The sequence below is a fragment of the Trachemys scripta genome, chromosome 15, assembly GCF_013100865.1.
Source record: "Trachemys scripta elegans isolate TJP31775 chromosome 15, CAS_Tse_1.0, whole genome shotgun sequence".
NCBI classification, from domain to species: domain Eukaryota; kingdom Metazoa; phylum Chordata; order Testudines; family Emydidae; genus Trachemys; species Trachemys scripta.
In genome coordinates this window covers 8,107,028-8,130,000 of record NC_048312.1, presented here as the reverse complement: position 1 = coordinate 8,130,000, position 22,973 = coordinate 8,107,028, and the positions used below count along the sequence as shown (strand labels likewise).

Genomic DNA, 22,973 nt, shown 5'->3' with positions numbered 1-22,973 from the left:
TAGTTCAGATTCCTATGTAAAGAACAAGTAAGAAAAAAAAGTCTTAAAAATGCAGGCCCTCTTTTTACACTTCAGAGAAACAAAGTTTTAGAGGTCACCTTTAGCTAACCCCTCCCTAAGCTCATTTGAGATTACTATACCTAAAGTTTGAAGTAGCTTTGTTAATGAGATCAGCACATTAGCTTGTCATATATTTAACTTTTTTATTGTAAAGTCAAATCTTGGACATTTTTTAAAGTTTTCTCTGAAAATAGAATTTGAAATTGTGGCTCCACGGGCAGCCACCAGGGGGCAAAAACAAACTACGGTAAGTAACCATCATCTCCAGAGCAACAAAGAAAACAATGTCATCTAAAACAGTCTGCTGCACTGGACAGTGTAGATACCATTTTTTTTTTATGTTTTATCACCACTATTAAATGACAAAAAACACTGTATTTTCTCTTAGGTCTCATTAGGGAGCTATAGATGAAAATGCTAATATGGGGGTAATTGTATTTCATCATGCGTGAGCTTGTAACCCCAAGGAGTCAGTCTGTCTGCTGCAGCCAGTCACCATGATTCAGTGCACACAGCACACATGGGAGTTGTTCGCTTACTCAGTCTCCATAGAGAGCACCATGGTTGTTACTATGCAGTGCTGAATTAAAGCACATTTTCCCTTTCTAATCAACTCACACATTTGCAACTGATTGTGTTAGTTCTTATTATGTATTCTTTGACTTATGTAGCAGGCACCACATTTATAGATAATCACTTTTCATAAACTTTACACAAGTATTTCTTTATGATATGAAGTGTTGACTCAACAATCCATCAGCCTCACCCCTGTAGATAACTCACTCACTTATTTAAAAATAAAATGTAGTGATAGAAAAAATAATGCCTGACCAATAAAAGCCTGGCAGTGTGATGTAACATTATGTAGAATGATTTTATATAAGACCATATATTACTAGTTAACATTCTAATTATATCAGGATATGACTAATTATATTTCCTATATTGGGTGATGGGGTGGGAAATGGCTGACTGCATTCAGAGCAGCAACTGCTGAAAATTAAAATAGTATCTCAGGCCCAAATCCTTAAAGGTGTTTGGGTGCCTAACTCCCATTCATTTCAATGGGATTTAGGCATTGAAATACCAGTACCTAATGCGGCCCAGTTCAGCAAGATACTTAAGCACAGGAGTATCATAAAGTTAGGTACATGATGAAGAACCCAGACCTGCCAAGACTTATGCATGTGCTTAATTTTACATACTGCAAGTAGTTCCATTCCAGTCTACTCACAGTGCATAAAATTAAGCACAAGCATTACTTCTTGCAGACTGACTGGAGCTTATGTATCTTTCTGAATCAGGTCTTGAATACAAGAATTATACAACAACATTAAAACATTTTATATTTTATGGCAAAAAATTTTACATTTACACAGGTGCCCTTAATGTTACACATGCTGCACGTAGACTGTGCACAGCTAGTTAAGTATTCTTTTATTCAAAGTGGTTAAGAGGCAGTAGCCAGGCATTAGGTAGCTGCATTTTACATATTCTTATCTCCTCTGGCCAGACTTCCATCCCCCTCAATGTTTGAGGCCTGAGTGATAAGCCTGATCTGCCTTACTTCAAGCATGGTAACTAGACTGATCTAATTTACAACACCTAATTTACATCCCACTTATCCCATACAGAAATGCTCTGGCTCTGCAGAATTTAAGAGCTCTGCGGGACCTAAGCATCAGCCTGCAGAGATTTGTAGCTCTGCAGAAATAGAGTATCAGGCCTGGGGAGCTCTACTCTAATGCTCAGCATCTTTGGAGATCGGGAACTAGAGATACTTTTATAAAACTCCCTAGGAAAATAAATGCTAGAAACTTTAACACAATATTAATATGGCATAGACCAGGGACAAACATGCAATCTTAATGATATAAACTAATATTCAGTCTTTCATTATCTGATCACATACAATTTTCAATATGCAAAAGTTAAGGTTCCCATAGCAATGTTAACTCTGTCATATTGCACATACATAATATTTTCTATTCCTTTTTTTCTGTTTAAATGTGAAACTTAATACATTTTATAACAAGCTGCAATACATAAGACACAACACTAATATATGAATAACTTTAGCTATATGATTAAGTGCTGCATATGCTGAAAGTTTAAAAATATGTTTTGTGGTCAGAGTTAAGCTTATTTTTGGAATGGGTAAAATGATTTTTTCACATCAGTAATGTAGCTAATCAAATATGTGAAATGTAAGATTAATATTTATACAATTTACCCTAACTAGTCATTTTCATCCTTTATATTCTCATTTGTATTGTGCAAAAATTGAATACTTACATATAATGAAGGAGTAAGCATCACTGAATATTTTTAGTAATTTTATAATAATGCCTATATAAAGATGTTAGCAATATATTTTATGGCTCCTCAGTTCACATTAAAGATAAATAACTTACATACTTCTTAAATGTTCAAATGTTAAATTGCAATATTTTTGTTTCTGAATTTGGATAAACATCATTATTCATTGTAGCAATCTTAACTGTAAGTTAAAGGTTTGCGGTGCCTAGTTTTTTTTTTTTTTTTTTAAATAAAAGAAGGCCTGAAAACTAAAATAAAGATGTCATAAAAATACATGTCAGCACATAAAAGTTTAAGCATACTGGGCTCATTGCAGTTTGTGTAGACAATTTTATGCATCAGGCTAGTAGTTGTCTGTAGAGAAAACTTGATGTGCCAGGCATATAGTTTTGTTTTTTTAATAGTAAGGCTCTTAAGGTCTGTGACAGAGTAGCAGAGACTGCTCTCATCACAGAGCCCTTGAGCTGGGCAGGAGTCCTCCAATTCATGAGAAGAAACTTCCTAAGAGAAAAACAGCAGCGAGAACTGTGGACTTAAGCCAGGAAGTCTGTAGTTCAGGTGATCATGGCAGTGGGAAGTAGTTCAGTAAGATCCTGGCACCGATCCTACAAGACTGCTGAAAGTTTTATGCATCTAGAGGTAAAGAGCACCTAACACGACCACGTGTTATGCACCTAAAGAATACACGAGAGGCCCGGTTTTGTAACCACATAAGCAATAATACACCTTAGCCACAGAGTGGGGACCACAGAGGGGCCTAACTTGCACTGATGTTGTGTTCACTGGACATGCAGGGTGCCAGGCATGTGCCAAGCAGGAGCAGAGGCTGCAGGGATAGCAACGGCCAGGGAGATGTAAGAGAAGGCAGCTGACTCCCCGCTGACCCACGCACCGCTCCCGTCTTCAGTTTAGCAGCACCAGGTATAAGCAGACTAAGCAATTGGTTAGGGCCCTGAGCAGCTCGAGGGGAGGACTGGGCTATTCGCTTTTTGAGGATGTGTGTTTAGGGCCCCCAATGGGCTAGCACCGCCTCTGCAGCTTAGCATGTCGCACCCCCCGTCCTATAGGCCTGCTCAGTGACTGAAGACCACCCAGCAAGGAACCTGTGAGGTGCAAGGGCTGCACAAACCCAGGCCCCCATCAGGGCCAGCCTGAGCCCGCCCGCGCATGCGCTCATCCTCTCTAAGGCCCTCGGTGACGCTCAACGGTGCGCACGCGCCTAGCCCAACAACCGTGACCTCATCATCATGGCTCTGGTTCAGCCCCTTCTCCCATCCTGCCACGCGCAGAAGACGACAGCGCCTCCGCCTTGCGTCCGCACGCCAACGGCCGCCAGCGTACGGGATCACGTGACTCCTAGCAGCCGACTTCTCGCTCTCCCCTCCCCCACCCAACGAAAACTGGGCCTGCACCGACATTCTCATCTACGGCAACTACCATGGGCTAGTCCGGACAGAAGAAGTCGAGCCCCGGGGCTGTCGGGGAGCTCCTTCTACCAGTCCAGGAATTTCTTTCCTTACCCCAGACTCTACTACGGGCGCTAAAGGCACCACGTCACGTGATGGGAGAGACCGCGGGGAGAAGAAGAGATGGCCACTCCTCTGATGGGAGGGGCAATGAGAACAAGTCAGGTGGTACAGAGCGCCCGCCCGCCCGCGACGCGACATACTGGTGTCACGTGGATGTGGCGCGCGGCATACGGCGGGAGGAGGGGCGCCAAGCGGTGAGGTCACGTGTTGCGCCGCCGCCGCCGGCCCTTGGCCCCTCCTCCATGAGAGGGGAGGCAGGGCGGGCAAACATGGCGGCGGTGAGTTAGAAAGCGTCGGACGGCGGGGCTAGCGGCGGTTACTTCCAGGAGCGGCTGTGGCGGGATCGAGAGAGAGTGAGTCCGCCCTACCCTCTTGCCCGATACCGCGGGGGGCCTACCCGGCCGCCTCAGGCGGTCCCTGCTCGACGGGGCCGCGGCACTCGCGGGGATCTCCCCCCTCAGCTCCCAGTCTGGGCAGCCACGCACCGAGCGGGGCCAGGCATTGTCCCGCGGCCTCCCCCACTCTGGCCCCACACCGTGCGGGCAGGAGGCCCTTTGAGAGAGCCACGCGGGGTAGGGAGCGGTCGGTGCCTAGGCATTGTCTGGAGGCGGGGATTCAATGGGGAGGGGGATGTAGGTCGCCCTTGCAGCCCCTTCCTCTAAGCCTGCCCCCCAGCCCGAGCAGCCGGCCCCGCAGTGACTAGCTCCCCCAGAGTGTCCCCTTGCCGGCAGGGACGCTGCGTGTCCTCCCCCCCATGCCCCTCTGAAGTCTTGCTGGGTGGAGGGCGCTAATCGCTCCAGTGGGGAGGCGTGTGGGGGGAGGGGGTTGCTATAGGCGCTGTGGGGTCGGCTCGCACTGTTACTGCTGGGGGGGTCACTGCCCCAGAAATGAGCGAACTTTCCTGCTATTGGCTGGTAACACGTATCTGTATGGCGAAGTTTCAGCTCCTGGGTTTATTGAAATAATCTCGTAGGATCCGGTGGATAACGGCAGAGAAAACTTGTGGCCCTTATAACGTGGCAGGGCGAGGTCCCCCCCACACCCTCCGTTTTCTAGTTGGTTAAGCAAAATGGCCTCATTATCTAATATTTCTAACCACTGTCGTTGTGTGTCTCTTTAATCGCCTGGTTAATTGTTACAAATAGAGCCTCTCTAGCGACGGGAGAAGACTAGCTGGAAAAGATGTCTTTGGTACTTCATTGGCTTTAAATGTTGTATTTGTAGAACCTCCTACTATCTCTGTAAGCTTAATGCTGTTGTTAAGGGAATTCTTAAGGTGTTGGAGAGCTGAAAAGAAAAGTAGTTTATGGGACGCAATTACGCAGCCAATTCTAACCCAACCCGGAAGTTTATGTCCTGAACACGTGTTTGTGGGCAAGGTTAGGAGGCTGAGGATTACTGACCCTTTAGTGAGAGGAACCTGTTCGTTAATGTTTGTGTGAATAGCGAGCAAAGTGCTCAAGGGTCCCTGCGACCAACTGGGATCAATGGTGGGATTGAATGCTACAAACAGTAACGATTAACGAATGAGCCTCAAGGTCCGGTTAACTCTTGACAGCACACCACAAACAAAGGTTGCTAGGGAGAGTAATCACTTAACATGGAAATGCTCTTAAACTTTGTTGAGAAGAGAGGCCTCACTTTTTTCCAATCACAATGATTTTTAAAAATATCGATGATATCCCAGCCTTTTTATTTGAGGAGGAAGTTACATCTGTTAAAAAGTTCTTTCTGAAATAGATACATTCTTAGAAAGTCATGTATCCTGTTAAAGAATGGGCTAATCAGTTGAAGTGTGAAGGGATACAGTTTAAAATTATCTGACAAATTTACAAATCTCGTTTATTTTTCTGTTTTATTTAGGCTACTCGTTGCATTTTATATTGCTTAATAAGTTTCTTTTAGTTTTTCATTAACTAATGCAGTGAGACAGTATTTAAAGTTTATAGATGTTTAGATTTCAATCATTTTAATTTAAAAAAAATAAACTATTGAAGTTTCACAACTTTTTTATTAATCCTAAATTTTTGGGGCTTGATCTGCCTGATGGAAATTGATTTATGTATACAATGGTGTATGTTGTGTTATGGTACAGTATTCGTATTGGCTTTCAAGGACACACTACATGCTTACAAGGGCCATAACTTTACCTGAATCTAAAAATGACACTCCTGAAAAATGAAAATAGGCTACATCTCCCCCACCTTCTTCCTTCCCACAAGTCTATCCCATGTTGTCTAGAATAAGTTCTTTTCTCAACTGGTGCTAAAATGGTGTGAGAAATTGACATTAACTGTAGGTGCTTGAGGAGGGTTCAGAGGCAGACAGCTAATTGAAAAGAACTGTTTTGTGTATCTCAGTCTATGCTAGTACTGTTTTCTGGACTGAAGTAGAGAGAGGTTGGTGACCCCCAATACTTTATTGGAGACTATCTCATTCTCCAGAATCTTACTTTTCAGGTTTTTTTTTTTTTTTTTTAAGTCTCTAGCTCATATGGAACAATTGTTATTGAGAGCTGTGAACTGGCCCATTCATTTAAATGGAGGTGCTAACTTATATGCCCAGTTACAGTTTAGACAGAGTTATGATGATAACAGTATGTAAGGAAAGAGAGGAGAGGGACCAAAAATCAGCAGTCTGAGGCACTAATTTCTTTTTGACTCAGCAATTAAATGTTGCTTGGGAGTGGGCCACCAATTTTTTTTCCCCATCCAGTGAGACATCTGAGCTTCCTCTCCTCCATGGTTGGGGATTGTTTGTTTTTTTTTCTGGACAGGTGGCTTCCTCCCCGGTTCTATTGGCTATGCTCCTCCCTGTGCTGGAGGCTGTCTGCAGGCTTGAGCAGACATTGCTGTATTAACTAAACTTGGGTTACTTTCAGGATTTTCTTTGCCGCTATGACATACATATAAAAATTGATAACTTAGATTCTGATGTCATTGCATGACACTGAGCCAGAGTGCTAGGCATGTGCCTGTTTTTCCTTTGCCTTATTCCAGACTTGCCCCGGGGGTATCTGAACCCATTGCAGAGGAGCCAAGCCTAAGGAATTCATCAGATCTTGTATGGCAATGTTTTGAATATCTGCACAGTCTAATGTGTGGCATCTGATTTTGGCTTCGGAAGAAGGCAGAGCTTGTGAGACCAGTGCTTTTCCTAGTTTGAGTTCTGTATGTCTTGTAGTTGTAGCAGAATTCTTGCTAATAATTCCAAGCAAATTTTACTGTGATCTTATTTTTTGACAAGGCATTTCAGATCACTAGGGTAGTGTAAGAAATGATCTCGGGACAGATTACTATGCTGTGTATGGAAGCAATTGGAGGTGGAGACGGAGAATGTTAATTGTTACAAATAGAGCCTCTCTAGCGATGGGAGAAGACTAGCGGGAAAAGATTTGATCTTTGGTGGTTCACTGGCTTTAAATGTTCTATTTGTAGAAACTCCTACCATCTCTGTAAACTTAATGCTGTTGTTAAGGGAATTCTTAAGGTTTTGGAGAGCTGAAAACTATTTTTGTTTACGGGACGCAATTACACAGCCAGTTCTAACCCAACCCGGAAGTTTGTCCTGAACACGTGTTTGTGGACAAAGTTAAGAGGCTGAGGGTTGCTGACCCTTTAGTGAGAGGAACCTGTTCGTTAATGTTTGTGTGAATAGCGAGCAAAGTGCTCAAGGGTTCCTGCAACCATCTGGGATCAATGGTGGGATTGAATGCCACAAACAGAAACAATTAACGAATGAGCCTCAAGGTCCGGTTAACTCTGACAGCACACCACAAAGGTTGCTAGGGAGAATAATCACGTAACATGGAAATGCTCTTAAATTTTGTTGAGAAAAGAGGTCTCACCTTTTTCAGTCACTATGAATTTAAAAAAAATTGATATCCCAACCTTTTTATTTGAGGGGGAAGTTACATCTGTTAAAAAGTTCTTTTAAGAATGCATCTATTTCAGAAAGGTCATGGATCCTGTTAAAGAATGGGCTAAGCCAGTGGTTTTCAAACTGCGGGTCGTGACCAGTACTGGGTCGTGGAATGTAAGGCTCTGGGTCGCGGCAGCTCTGGTCAGCACCGCCGACCAGGCTGTTAAAAGTCCTGTCGGTGGTGCTGCCTGGCTAAGACAGGCTAGTCCCTACCTGTTTTGACACCGCGCTGCACCCCAGAAACAGCCAGCAGCAGGTCTGGCTCCTAGACAGAGGGGCCATGGGACTCTGCGCACTGCCCCCGCCCTGAACACCTGGACGGGGTATGGTTCCTGTGGGTGAGAGTAGCGTGGAGCCACTTGCGCGCCTCTGCCTAGAAGCCGGACCTGCTGCTGGCCGCTTCCAGAGCACAGCCCTGTTGGCAGTGCCAGGACAGACAGGAAGCCTGCCGTAACACCCCCTTGCACTGCTGACCGGGAGCTGCCCAAGGTAAGCCTGCACCCCAATTCCCTGCCCCAGCCCTGAGCCCCCCCCAAACCCAGAGCCCTCTCCTGTACCCTGAACCCCTCATTAATGGCCCCACCCCACAGCCCTCACCCCTGTACCCCAATCCTCTGCCCCAGCCCTGAGCCCCTCCCACACCCTGAGCCCCTCCTTCCCACCTCTGTTGGGTCACGGGCATCAACAATTTTCTTCAACTGGGTTGCCAGGAAAAAAAAGTTTGAAAACCACTGGGCTAATCAGTTGAAATGGAAAGGGATACAGTTTAAAATTGTCTGACAAATTTACAAATCTGGTTTATTTTTCACTGTTTTGTTTAGGCCTGCTCATTGCATTTTTATGCTGTGTATGGTAGCAACTGGAGGTGGAGAGAGAGAAAGTTTGTGTGGAAGCTACAGCAAGGATTTTAGTGTTAAAGGGTGAGCAAAGGCTGTCAGCACTGTTGACAATAAGATGTTACCTTGGGTTTTTAGTATTCCACATAGTGTGAGATGTTGGGTTCACAGGGGATATGCCATAGACATCAGTGCTTTAAATATTAGCCAGTGGCTTGGAGGGTTTGGTGGAAGCCATAGCAGATTGACTGTGGAATTGCAAACACACAGTTGAATGCAATTTATGAATAGAGAAGTTCTAAAAAATGTAATGGTATATTTAGTGTTATGTGACTTGTAGGGAAAATCTTTCTGGGCTTGAAGTTACCACCACCCTTCTTTCCTTCTGAGGAAAAAAGTAGTCTGGACATCTATTTCTGACTATCTTAGTTTTATGCTGCTGCTTTTGCACTTTCCACCAAGGCTAAAACAGGGAAGGTGCGAGACAAAGATTGGCAGGTTGGCACAGATGTATGACATAATAAAAAGGGCATTGAAAATACTGGCAGTTGTGTTTTGTTCTTAAATCAGAAGCTTATTTTTGCATGACTTGAGAAGAAATTGGTTTATGTAATACATAATGTTAATGAAACCCTCTTTTACTTTGAAAAAATAGTTTTGTGGTGGCACAGCACATCATACAAAATGTGTACTGAGCCATTTTTGTAGCATTTTTTTTTGTTATGACAGTAACTTGGATTTTTCTTTGTGCTTTCTAGAAAAAGTGAGTTGTACCACTGCTGTCAAGGTATCTAGTAGTTGTATAACAATTTTTTGTTTTGTGCTTCAGCTTTTTTTGTGATTCTTCTAACAGGTTGGGTCTTGTTGCTTAGTAGTATTGGGATAGATTGCAGACTACGGCTTTTTTTTTTTTTTTAAAACAAGATTCAACAATGAAAAATGTAGGGAACATCTTGCAATATCGTCAACTTTTTTAAAGTAACTTTTGTGTGGATTTTGGGATGCAAGAAACAGCCTTTTATAGTATTGCACAACTTGAGCCACAGAGCTTGATAAAGTAACTTTTGCTTATGCTTACTCAAAAGCATTATACTTCGTAAAAATTATGGAGTTGTATTTTGACTTGATTAGCTTAGTTTTAGGTTTGACTACATGAATGTAAGAATATAAACGATAAGGTATTAAGATGTAGCTTTTTCTGATGTACTTCTGTTGTGTTTTTGGATTCTAAATTAATGCAAAACTGAGTAGTTGAAACTTATATATTGAGCTTAGTTTTGTGGGTTAAGTTTCACAAAACAGAAGATTAGCTATTATTTATTGAATGTTTTTAACTTCAGTCACAATGTCAGGAGTTCGGTATTACCCTAGTGTTTGCAACCAGAACACTATAACTTTATCCTGATTATTCAGGAACCAGATTACTAACTAGTCCAGAGTCGTCCAAACTGAATGCCATGCAAGTAAACTGTTACAGTTCTTTCACTCAATTTAAATTGTTAGCAACAGATATCTTTAAGGGAATTAAAAAATGGAGGGATGTATATGAAGGAGAGTGGCAATTGGGATGTCTTTTGGAGATTACTGTGATCATACAGCTGGAGTGCTTAAATTATCTAAGGGTGAGTATAAAACTAAACTTGGTTATTCTAAGAACATATGAATTGCAATACTAGTTCCAACTAGTGGTCATCCTTTGTAGGCCCTGCAGTAGGCAGGTATGAGATAACTTGCCCCCAGGGAAAGCTTCTTCCTAACCCTTTTAGTTGTTGGCTTATACTCAAGCATGAGTATTTATATCTTCCAAAACTCTTGTTTGTTTGTTTGTTTGTTTGTTTGTTTGTTTGTTTGTTTGTTTGTTTGTTTGTTTGTTTGTTTGTTTGTTTTAATATTTATAACCCAGGATATTCTTAATATACATGCTAAACTTTTAAATGTCTTGCTTTGAGTTCCACGGACTAATTGTTCATTATGTAGGAAAGTCTTCTCCCTCCTCCCCCCCCCCCCCCTTTTTGATTTGTCCCATCTAAATCACCCCATATAGATTGAAAACTTCTGTTCACCCCATTCATTATTTTTGCAGACTTTTATAATGTCCCCTCTCATTCAACTCCAATTGAAGATACAGTCCCAATCTTTTCAGTTGCCTTTCATGAGATTTTTCCCTGTGCTTAATCATTCTAGTCACCTGTCTCTAAACTTACTTTATTTCCGCCATCTCCTGATAGAGTTGGGGTGACCAAAACAGTATTCCAGGTGGGGACATTTTGTTGATATGTAGAATTCCATTATGACTTCCTCATTTAGTCTCTCCCTGTTCACCTTTACACTGTTTGCTCTTTTGGCCACATTGAGCAGAAGTCTTCATTGAGCTAGTAACGGTGATACTCGGGTTTCTTTTCTGAATTGATAGTTTACTTAGAACCCAGTAAAGTGTGTGAGTAGTTCACATTGAAGGAATAATCTGCATTGCTTGCATATGTCCACATAGAACAACTTCTTCCGCTGTGAAGTTCTCTCTGAAGTTCCTGGAACTTCTCCAGTATTGACTAAACATTGTCTTCTGCAAACTTTGTCGCCTTGCTACTCCCACCCTCTTCCAGTTAATTTATAAATGTACCAATCACTGCCAATTCCAGTCTGGAACTTTGTGGCATCCTACTGTTAACCTTTTCTCATGATGAAAATTAACCATTTTTTCCTACTTTGATTTTTACTTTAATCCAGTTTCTAAACTGGCTACTTAGTTTTTTTAGTAGCCTCTTTTGAAGGATGGTCAAAGGCCTTTTGAAAGTTTAAATTGTCACCTTTTTCTTTTAGTAATTTATTGACTTATTCAGATAATTCTAAAAGACTAGTGAGATGATTTTTCTCTGAGAAAGCAGCAGTGCTGACTAGATTTCCTCATCGTGGTGTTCTAGGTATCTTATATTTAATTAAACCAAATACAGAGGTAAGGCTTACCGGTCTGTAATTCTCCAGATCACTCTGAATGCCTTAAAGTACAATATTTGTTACCCTGTAATACTTTGTAGTAGTATCTGGCTTTAATGGGATTATATGGTTTTACTGACAGTTAAATCTGGATGTGTCCTCTTCAATTTGGGGCTCTCGCTGTCCTCACATTTTGGCCGTGTCTAAGTCTTGTCTATTTTTTCTGCATAACATCTCTAAGATGCAGCCTTTCTTATTCATCTCCACAATTAAAACTATCATGTAAACTCGCATCTTGATTACTGCAACATCCTCCTTTTTGGCCTTTCCAATCCAGCGTGTCACCCCCTCTTTGAATTCCTCCACTGGCTCCCCTTTCTCTAACGTAGCCAACATATTCACTTCCAAGGCCCTTCAGTCAATCCCCATCCTACCTATTATCTCATTTGCTGTTGAGCTGTCAATGCCAGCTTTTGCTTGTCTACTTGTTATATTTTCAAACAAGCACATTCCTGTCTTCTCCCATGCTGCCCATTTGCTTGGGCAGTTTTACCTGTAAAAATCCACAAAGATATCTCATTATGCAACTCCAAAACCCTCCTAAAGCGCTCCTTCACCATGAGGCTACAAAAAAATTAACAGGCTGTTGGTGTGGTGAAATCACTGCCTGTCATATTGACCAACATTGTCTCATTGTTTCCTTGTGCTCCCCTGTCTGTGTCCATCTGTTCTCTTGTTTTATACTTAGATTGTAATCTCCTTTAGGTAAGGGCCATCTTTTTGTTCTGTTTGTACAGCACCTAACAGTGGGGTCCTTATCCTTGACTACAGCTCCTAGACACTATGGTAATAGTTACTAACTTCATTCTTAAACTGATGGAATTTACATTATCAGTTTGTTCCGGCATGTTTTTTTGTTTTGTTTTGACACCAAAATCTTTGCCAGTACCTCTTGTATTACTAGACAAGGGTAGGTATCTCCTCAACAATGGGCAGTCTAAAACTAGGGAGCACAAGAATTTTGGATCTTTGAGCTTTGTCTGTTACCTGTTCTGGCAATTGTCAGCAGTGTAGGTGCTGTTAACAAAGTGTTTGAACGTATCTTAGCTATTAGTGCAGACAAGGATAAACTGCTTAGCATTGTTTTGAAAACTTTGGATAAAACCATGTTTCTGAAACAATGCTGAATGTTTTGTCCTTTTCTATGCTTACAGCTAAACAGAGTTAAGCTACACAGTGCAGACACCTGTTGTCAACAATGAGTAAACTCTAGGAGTGCAAGCAAACCTATACAGAAAAGTGAGTAACTATAATGTTTGAGCAAAAACTCAGTCCCTTTGTGGAATGAAAGGGGATATTTGTATTATGATTTCTAGTAACTGGGCTTCCCCTTTTCCCCAAAAACATGGAGTATTTGACTTCTTAAGTTTTATACCGTCCTGGAGTAAATTAACAGCTATCCTATACATGAAAAGCCCATGGCCTACGTTTTGCTCAGTGTCCCTTACTAATATTTGGTGACTTAATACATTAAATACAGCACTTGACCATCTATCCTGCCCACTATGCAAAAAATCCTCTCAAATTCATGTATGGTACAAAAACTAAAAGCTTATTAGTTTAGTATAAAACAAGTATTTCTAGAACTACTTAAATTAACTGACTTTTCCTGAATTCTTGTCTCATTAAGCAGGTACGGAATTGTTATAGGCTAAACAAGCCAATTATTTTTAACTACTACCTAAGTACTTCTCCCTGCTTAGGCAATATGCTTTAGGGGCTGTTCTTAAAGGGACACAACACAAATTGCACTTCCATCTCACCACTTTTTGCCTACCAGTATTACTTGAAACTCCTACAATTACCAAGACAAAGGCTAGAAGAAAGCTGTTTTCACTTTGTTTACTTTATGCATTTTAATAGCATCTTGTATATAGTTAGGTTTTCATTGGTTCCCCCGTTTATGGGGATCTTGTACGTGAGAAATATTTTTTAAATTTGGAAAATTGAGCACAAAACCACAAGAATTGTCAAGAGACTCTGGACAGATTTAGAACCTGAAATTTGTTTTATGAAAGTGACTAACTTGACTGTGCCCTTAAAAATCAGATGATGAAATATAAAATTCTAAAGGTTTTGCAGAATAAACAATTATTACAATTGTAACTTATGCCTGTGGTCTTCTTTATTTTTGTTTTTAGAGATGGTGGAGCCAGGACAAGATCTGTTGCTTGCTGCTTTGAGTGAGAGTGGAATCAGTCCAAATGATCTGTTTGATATTGACCCTGCGGACATGGGCCTTGCAACACCAGTGCCAGCTGTTCAGCAGGTTAAAAATGAGAACCTTTTAAAATTAGCCAAGATTGCATAATATAGAATCATAGACTTTTTTTTTTTTGGTTAACTACACCTCTACCCCGATATAAGGTGACCCGATATAACACGAATTCTGATATAACGGGGTAAAGCAGTGCTTCGGGGGGGCGGGGCTGCGCACTCCAGTGGATCAAAGCAAGTTCGATATAATGCGGTTTCGCCTATAACACAGTAAGATTTTTTTTGGCTCCTGAGGACAGCGTTATATCGAGGTAGAGGTGTATTGTGAAAGAGTGGAATTGTATGTTTTCATTGCTGTGCTGGGCTTGTGTGTGGAAAAAATTGAGATGGTAATCACCTGTCTTAAATATGTATTTTAGAAATCAAAAGTATATATGTTATTGACTGAACTTGTATCAATATGAGTTATATATACTTTCTAGGGCCACAATGTCATGTATCCACACATAGAACTTCCATTGATATATCTTGCATGGTTTTCCTCTCCTCTGAAAAAAGAGAGAATTAATTTAATATTTGATTTAATCTCTATGACAACTTACACACCACAAGAATGGAACACATTTTTGGACATAGGGGTGGGTGGGTGAGATTCTGTGGCCTGCGTTGTGCAGGAGGTCAGACTAGACGATCATAATGGTCCCTTCTGACCTTAGTCTATGATTCTATGAAAACAGTAGTCTGTCAACAGAAATGAAATTGCAGAACTCACTCAGTTTTCACAGCAGTTAACTGGAAAGGCTTTATGCTTGAAGCAATTTTGGGGGCAGATTTGGTGTGCTACCAACTTGATTTCTAATAAAACCAGGATTATTAACAGGCAAAGCAAATGAGTTGGTCATTAGTTTTAACATGTGAGGGTGCGGGAGGGGATAGTAGTAAAGGTTTTCATTCTTTTTTTTCCTACTGAAACTAGTACCTGATCGTGCTTGCTTTCTTTCTCTCTAGTCAGTGCCACTTAGTGCATTAGAACTAGGCTTGGAGACTGAGGCAACAGTTGCTGTTAAACAAGAACCAGAGACTGTATCTACTCCAGCACTATTAAATGTCAGGGTAAGAGCTGACATATTTAGAGTTTTGTATGTGTAAAATAGTGAAGTGAAAAAGTGAGGAAGGCCTATAAATTGTTGGCTCTTTGCCATCCCTTCAGTATAATTCGTAATACAGTCAAATTCTTTTCTGGCTTTTTCAGTAATACTCACTTTTGAAGGGTTGGCATGATGTGTAAGAGATGCCATGTCTTAGATCAAGCAAGATTTAAAGGGAAAAGTTGTTTAAGGAAGAGACCAGTTTCATTTCTTATGAGTACATTAAGGATGCCATTACACCTGATACTTTTAGGTACCATATATTATCCTAAATTGGGAGACTGAGAATTCTGGACGTATTATGCGGAATATCAGTTAACATAGAAGTTATGATCAAGATAATCTTTATCTTACTAGAAGATGATATAAAGTAGTAGATCAATATCTGGAGGGTAGGGTTAACAAAGAATCTCCACAGAAAAAGAAGTTTTAAAATAGATATTAGTTTATTTATTAACTAACTGTAAAACCATGTTGTGCAGTGTGTAAGATTTCTCTACAACCCAAGTGTCTCCACACAGCAGATGTACTTTGTGTCTGGATGGTGAAATCCTTCTCTTTCTTACCTGTTCTTTCCTTTTCTCTTTGGGGGAAAAAATCTTTTGGAGCTAGATCCTCCCATGAAGCAACACTCCTGCATTTTGGTAGAAGCTTCTTTCTCAGGCTTCCACATCCTGAAATAAAATGGCATTCTAGCATCAGTTAGTTGTGCGATGGAAAGATAATATTGATAGTCCACCAGCTTTAAGAACAAAAAAACCCCTCACACAGCTTAAATTGATACCTCCTGTCCTCTAGCTGAGAGGCATATAACACAAGTTTTGCTTTTTGAGTATTGTCACTTCGAGAATTATCAGGATGATATTTCCAAAACAGGAAAATCTTAAGTTTTTGTTTTTGTTTTCTAGCAACCACCATCAACCACAACCTTTGTGCTGAATCAAATAAATCAGCTTCCAACTTTGGGGACTACAATAGTAATGACAAAAACCACACCTGTGACAACTACTAGGCAGACCATCACTGTAGCAAAAATCATTCAAACCAGCACAACTACTCGACCATCTGTTGCAGCACCAGCAGTACGCAATGCCTTGACCACTACACCTTCAAAGGACCAGGTCCAGCTGAAAGATCTGCTCAAAAACAATAGTCTTAATGAACTAATGAAATTGAAGCCACCTCCGAACATTGCCCAGCCAGTTGCAACAGCAGCCAGTAAGTGGTTCTTTCCCCTTCATCATGTGCATTTTGTTTCAGGAGTGTGATAGTGAAATAATCTAATAAAAAGATCTTGGTGGTGGTCTTTTTGGCTCTCGGTGGAGTAACAGAGTAGAATAGCACAATAGCATTAAAATTGAGCCTAGAAAACCTGACACCTGTTGAACTCCCAACTTCCCAACATTATAAAAAGAAAGTATGAAGTGGCACAAAATGATTGAATTTTTAAAAACTCAAGAACCCTTTGATATATCCTTTTAAGAAATGAGACAAACTGAAAATAAGTTTTGAAATAGGACGCTGGTAAATGACTGACATTAGGAGTGTTTTGTATATAGCAATTTGTTAATCTTGTTGAAGTTGCATTATTTGAACCTATGCCATTGTCTAATCTGGTGTGTGTGTGTGTGTGTGTGTGTGGTAGGGGAATACTGTCCTTAAATTATAGTCACAACCCTTTTTCTCTCTCCTTCTCAAAAAGACTTTAGAACAAGCTAGTATTTTTGACTTCTAGCCATGTTTCTCTAAAGCATCCATTGGGGAGGGAATAAACAGAAACCTGTGTGTGCGTGTGCGCGCACACACACACACAAAGTGCATCCCTCTTTTGTGTCGTATGTTAAAATCTATTGTTGTGGTGGCTAATCTTTTATAGACAATTTAGTGGTTCTCCAGTACTCCATATTTAGGGGGAAATTGTTGCAGGAATAGTTAAATGGTAAGTTACAAATATTGGGAGATCTAGTATGTATAAATATGTGAGATCCTGTGGTGGGATAATGCCTAGGAACTTTACTACCAGCTTCACCTTGAATATAGCTGATGCTGTACTGCGGAAGTTTTCGCAAGTCTTCTATGCGGCATATATATGTGGATTTCAGTGTGTGTATATATATTTTTTATATATATAATATGTATATTTTTAAATCTCCCGCTGATTCCATGTTAATGTTCAAAGGGGTGATTGTGAACTTGAAAGTTAAAATTTCAGGTACCACATGTCAGGAGTCTCTCAGTTTTTTTTGTTTTCTGGAACATGACATTGGTTTTGTAACACACAACTGCTGAACATGTAATTCAGCTGTCCTGTGAAAGGGAAGTGTTTTGTTTTTGTTTGTTTATAAAAACAGCCCAGAATCTACAGAAAGCAGACTCTGCAAAGATGTCATCAGGGAAGAGAAAAGAAACACTTAATAGAACTTGGAAGAATGAAGCTTTACAACAGATGATTTAAATGCTTTCTTACTATTTAACATACAATTTTTAGCTATTTGTATTTTTATTTTACTCTTCTTACAAAAGTAACCTTTGCAAGTCTTACATTTAACTTATACTTTTGCTTTCACATACTGGAAGTTTGAAAGATAGCTCCTTAACTAAAACTTCCACTGTATCTATCCTTGTATAAATATTTGTCTTAGATCTGTACTGTGACCCTCATCACCATTACATTCTAAAGGGAGGAAAATGAACAAATGTCTTGTAGTTGTCCATTTTTAGCATTTAAAACAATTCAGTCCAACATGTTGACTTTCTTACAGAAATAATTGTAGTGTCTCCAAAGGTGGTAAACACCACCAAACCAGGTAAGATCACTTCTCTTGATAAAACTGGGTTTGTGGTTTCCTATTAAACTGCCTTAGCTCTCACGTGAGACGGCATACTATTAAATGGCCTATATAGAGGTTTGGTGAAGGTGTCTTTTCTTTAAGTTACACTTAATAGACTCACGCATCTCTCTCCGATATGATGGTACTGGTTAAACTAAAGCTTCTAAGTATGTGTGGCTCCCTCAGAAGGCGGCAACAGGACTAATTTCAGGCACATTCACAGTTATGTAGATAAATATATTTGGCTATTGTTCTTGAGGACGTCAGTGTACTATCAAAGATTTTAGATCTTCCTTTCCAGCTACCTTGACTGTGTGATGTATAAATCAATACAACAGAGAAAATGTAAGGAAAGTTATTAATTTCTGTAAAATTTAATTTTTCTTGTAGCTGATCTAAGCAATGGTGCTGTAAAGAAGGAGGCTTCTACAAAAGAAGTAACAAGAATATGGGTAAATGATGTAAAAATGAGAAGTTATTCACCTACTATGGTGAGTAGTAAGAATGAATGGATATAGTTTCTTAAATGAGTTTTACATATAAATGGCCGCAACTGTCTTTAGCTAGTTTCAGCAGTTGCTCATGGAAGCTTCCTAGGTTTCCATAACCACATAGCATATCTGATTCTGAAGGAAAATTTTCCCTGGCTACAATAGTTGTGGAGTGGTTGGTCCAAGCAGACCAGACCACCATATCTCCAGAACAGTTTCCATATGAGCTAGGGTGGGAGTCATTTGAAGGTCAGGCATCTTTCACAAGAACCCATTGTGCATGCTGAAGGGTATCCTACCTGACCAAAGCTGATGTGCAGCTCCCTCGCTCTGCTGTTGGAAACTTCCTCTGTATAAATTTCCCTGTCCTGCAACCAGATCCACAACTCTCCACAGTTTGAGGTTGTTAATGTTTCTGTAGCAATTTGGACCAGCCTTGGGTTGTATGACCATAATGTAAACTCAGTTTCTTCTCCCATTGATATGCTGGGTGTTTAGTGAATAATTAGTACTAATACTATTGAAACATGCATCTTAAATCTTTCTTCAACGAGAACTAGATTCAAATGAGTCTAGTGTGTGATCTCCAGTATGGTACCTGGAAGCTGTCTGGATCTTTAATATTAAAAGAGCTATCTGATGCTGAAGGGTTTTGTCTTCAGGCACGGAGGAAGTTTTTCTGCTTTAAAAAAAAAAAAAAAAAAAAAAGTACTTCAGGCATCTGTTGTGTAGTAGCCTGGGCCACAGGATAATAATGGGCTAATGTCATCTCTTTGTGTGTTGTATTGGATACCCCAGTGGTGTGTGAATTACATATGCATACTTTCCAATACTTTGAAGTCATTTGAATCTTTAACCAAGGGAAATCTGCAACAGATTTCACAGAAATATTTACTTGAAGGCCTTTTCTTTTCTAAGTTACTTTACAGGTATATATGCTGAGGTACACTCTCAAATGCACAACTGTGAACTTCCATTTAATCCGTGGCATGCTGAATGACTGCAGTAAAATAGAATCATACTCCTTTTTAGCACCCCTTTATCTAAATGAGTTATGTCCCTGGTTATGTACTGTAGACTTATGCCCTGAAGTTTTTAATTCATCGCAAGGCAAACAAATAGCTTCCCATTAGTTCTCATTACATTTGGATAATTGAAGTTCAATTAAAATTATGCCAGCTGGTGCATAAAATCAACTTTAAAATTGCATATTTTGGACTAAAAGCTTTATAAAAGAGTTGGTCCACTGGCTTAGTTGGAGTGCTCACGCTGCTTTGCAGGTTTTATGTTTTTGGCTCACATTTCCTATGCTAGTATCATTTAACTCACTTTCCAGTGATATTTGCATCCAGTGGAATGCCACTGTCTGTGAAGGGAGTCCCTACAGAAGGAATATGGCTGTTGAAGCCTTCTGAAATCTTGTAATGTTTCTTTTGCTCTCTGGTTCAGGTAGTGCACTGTTATGGAAACAATACTAATGTCAATGTCTGTATTCTAGCTTCCACGCCACATGCCTGTACACTTCTAGGATGTTGAGCATCAGCAATGTATCATTTGACTAATGCAGATATATTTGTATTGTAGAAAGTGCCAGTAATAAAAGAGGAAGAGGAACCTGAGGAGGAGGATGAAGAAGAAATGGGTCATGCAGAGACATATGCAGAGTATATGCCAATAAAATGTACGACTCTCGGTTTGCATCCAAAAACTGAAACTCTTTAAATGGTTTAGTGCCCAAATTCCTAACAGAATATGCAAAGATAGACTAGTAATGCTTTATAATGCATCAAAATCAAATAACTAAAAGGGGACCAGATTTTGCTCTTGTGGAGAAAATACCTTTCTCCTGCAACAGTCAACTTTTGAAAGACACACTCAAATCTTTGAACTTGGCCTTGGACAGGTCTGATACTATTTTTGGTTTAACTTTCTATCAATAGTTCATGAACAATGGTAAGTTTTTAAAATAACATAATTGGTAAGCCAAAACTTTGGCTTGCCAATGGTCTTTAGAATTGTGTCCATCTATGCACATAATTTTAAAATAAACAGTTGTTCCTGACTGCTCAGGACTGAACTGTTGCCTTCGTATTAAGGGGCTTTGTCTTATTAGCCAAGTGAAGCATTTCAGTCACTTGATTACTGAGCAGTCACTGTCCTAGGTCTAAACACTGGCTGGGGAGGTGTTTACATGTACATAATTTAAGTGAATGGTCAAATTTGGCCCTAAATTTTATTTTTTGAGCAGCTTTTATAGAACCAAAGATTACTAGAAATATTTCCAGTTTTTCTCTTATTTCGGAAATAAATTGTCTTTAAAGCAAATGAACTTTACCCTGCAGAAGGATACTTAAACCTTGCAGCACTAAGAATATGGAAATAACTGACTTAATTGATTTTTCTCTGTCCAATCTGACATGTAAATAGAACAGGGGTAGGAAACCTATGGCACGCGTGCCAAAGGCGGCACGCGAGTTGATTTTCAGTGGCACTCACACTGCCTGGGTCCTGGCCACCAGTCCGGGGAGCTCTGCATTTTAATATAATTTTTAATGAAGCTTCTTAAACATTTTAAAAACCTTTATTTACTTTACATGCAAAAATAGTTTAGTTCTATGTTATAGACTTTTATAGAAAGAGACCTTCTAAAAACGTTAAAATGTATTACTGGCACGCAAAACCTTAAATTAGAGTGAATAAATGAAGACTCGGCACACCACGTCTCAAAGGTTGCAGACTCCTGAAATAGAACCTAAATAACGACAAGTAGATTAAATTGCTAAAAATTTTAACTTTTAATAGCCTATAGTGTTCCTAACATAGGTTTAAAAAAAAATTACAGCATTATTTTAAGCAGTGTTTGAATCCCCTGGTTCATACTGTGTGAAAATATTGTTCTATTGAAGGCAATCCCCCACTAAAATGTTCATATTTTTAAGGGCAAAAGTTACCAATAAGATCATCTCTGTAGAACTCCAGGAAATAGGTTTTCACCCCATGTTGTAACTTTAAAATTAATAGTTCTTTTGCATATGGGTCCAAAAAATGTTTTGCTTTCCACTGTCTTTTCATCCTGGTTGCCTTTATTTTTCCACAGCAGGATGTGGCACCAATTTCCTCCCTGAATCTTACCAAAAAAGTAAACCTTATCCTTTTCAGCGGCACTATAGAAGCCCACTTCTCCTAAGTCATCTCCTTTTATTTTTGCTTTCACTGCTGCTTTCAGTTGAAGAGTTCACTCATTGGAATAAAAAGATTTAAGAGCTACCCCCATTATGCTCAGTGTTTTGGAAAGACATATGACACTTTCTGGGCAGTTAATGTAAAATTGCACTCCTAAGTGTATTATCTTACTGAAACGTATGTAACAGATTCTGTGGGAACCCAAGGAATGTAAGATTTACAATCTTAATCTATCTCTTATTACAGCTCAACATGAGTGAAAAACAGGAGTTTAGCTTAAGCAATTCAACGTGTCACAGAACAGAAACTGGTTTTCAAATGCCCTTAAGCTCCCATATTGATGACATTGCTGTAGTCTCATCTGCTATTTGTAACCCAATGATACAATAACATTAAGTCTCTATTTAAGTGACCTGCAAAGCTTTTGGGATTTTTTTCTAACAGCCCTCATATGACAGCATATGTTTAAGTTCTCATAACATTTTAAAAATTCTTTTTCTGTCTTGTGTTCCTTGGAGTGTGTGTCTTGGAAGTGCCTTTTCTCTCAGTTCATGTAACTTCATTTTTTGTGGATTAGTGACATCACAAACCCAGTGGAAATGTGTGCTAATCACTGACTAATCTGAGCTGCTCCTAGTCAGACTCTTTTCTTCCCACACTCTGTGCTATGGTATTGCTAGATTGCGTACATGGTCAGATAATGTGTAAATAAAGCGTGGTTGAGGAAAGCTATTTATATGTTCTTGATAGGAAAATGGCAGTGATCTCAGAGAGCAGAGCTTAAGTCCTTCAGGGGACTTTTCTGTGAGGGAAGGCAGAACTCAGAGCCAGTAGTTTTAACTTAAAAGGGAGATTTTGACAAAGCAGAAGTGGATCTTCATGGACCACGAGTCTTGCAAACTGAAAGTGAACAAACTCAAAAGCTTTGAAGGTCACCTTTAAGCTACTTTCATTATATGAAATCCTGGATTAATGCACTTTTTCTTAAAGGAACACCATTTCATATATTAAGAGGAGGAGCTGGATTCAAAAGAGCATAGGAATTTAGAGTTGTCCTGCATTTAACCTTAATCATGAACCAAAAACATCTAGTCTTGGAAGTTGTTTGGGGATGTATCCACTTCTGAAATAACTAATGTAACAATAATGAAACTGTTCTGAATTATGTTTAGAACTACTGTTTTTTCCCAAACTAGTAAAAATTGGTCTACGTCATCCTGATCCAGTAGTAGAAACAAGTTCATTATCCAGTGTAACCCCTCCTGAAGTATGGTATCAGACATCAATATCTGAAGAAAGTATTGATAATGGTTGGCTGTCGGCATTGCAACTTGAAGCAATTACTTATGCAGCCCAGGTATGTTACACTACAGTATTTTTTAAAAACTTTATTTTTAGAATACAAAGGTCCATTGAAGGACTAAACTTTGCCTCTCAGGATCAG

At 39.8% G+C, this 22,973-nt stretch overlaps 1 protein-coding gene across 2 annotated transcripts in view; it reads left to right on the top strand.

The window, feature by feature from the left end:
• Positions 1-3,715: 3,715 nt before the first annotated feature.
• Positions 3,716-22,973, top strand: part of SBNO1 (strawberry notch homolog 1) — a 44,214-nt gene continuing 24,956 nt past the window's right edge. Inside the window, exons 1-7 of one of the 2 annotated variants that reach the window (XM_034790907.1) lie at positions 3,716-4,261; positions 13,801-13,928; positions 14,885-14,989; positions 15,933-16,242; positions 18,246-18,346; positions 19,931-20,027; positions 22,726-22,886. In XM_034790907.1, the coding sequence (XP_034646798.1) occupies positions 13,803-13,928; positions 14,885-14,989; positions 15,933-16,242; positions 18,246-18,346; positions 19,931-20,027; positions 22,726-22,886 (900 nt within the window). In that variant the 5' untranslated portion in view covers positions 3,716-4,261; positions 13,801-13,802. The remainder of the gene's footprint in view (positions 4,262-13,800; positions 13,929-14,884; positions 14,990-15,932; positions 16,243-18,245; positions 18,347-19,930; positions 20,028-22,725; positions 22,887-22,973) is intronic. The other variant, XM_034790909.1, reaches the window with a different exon arrangement.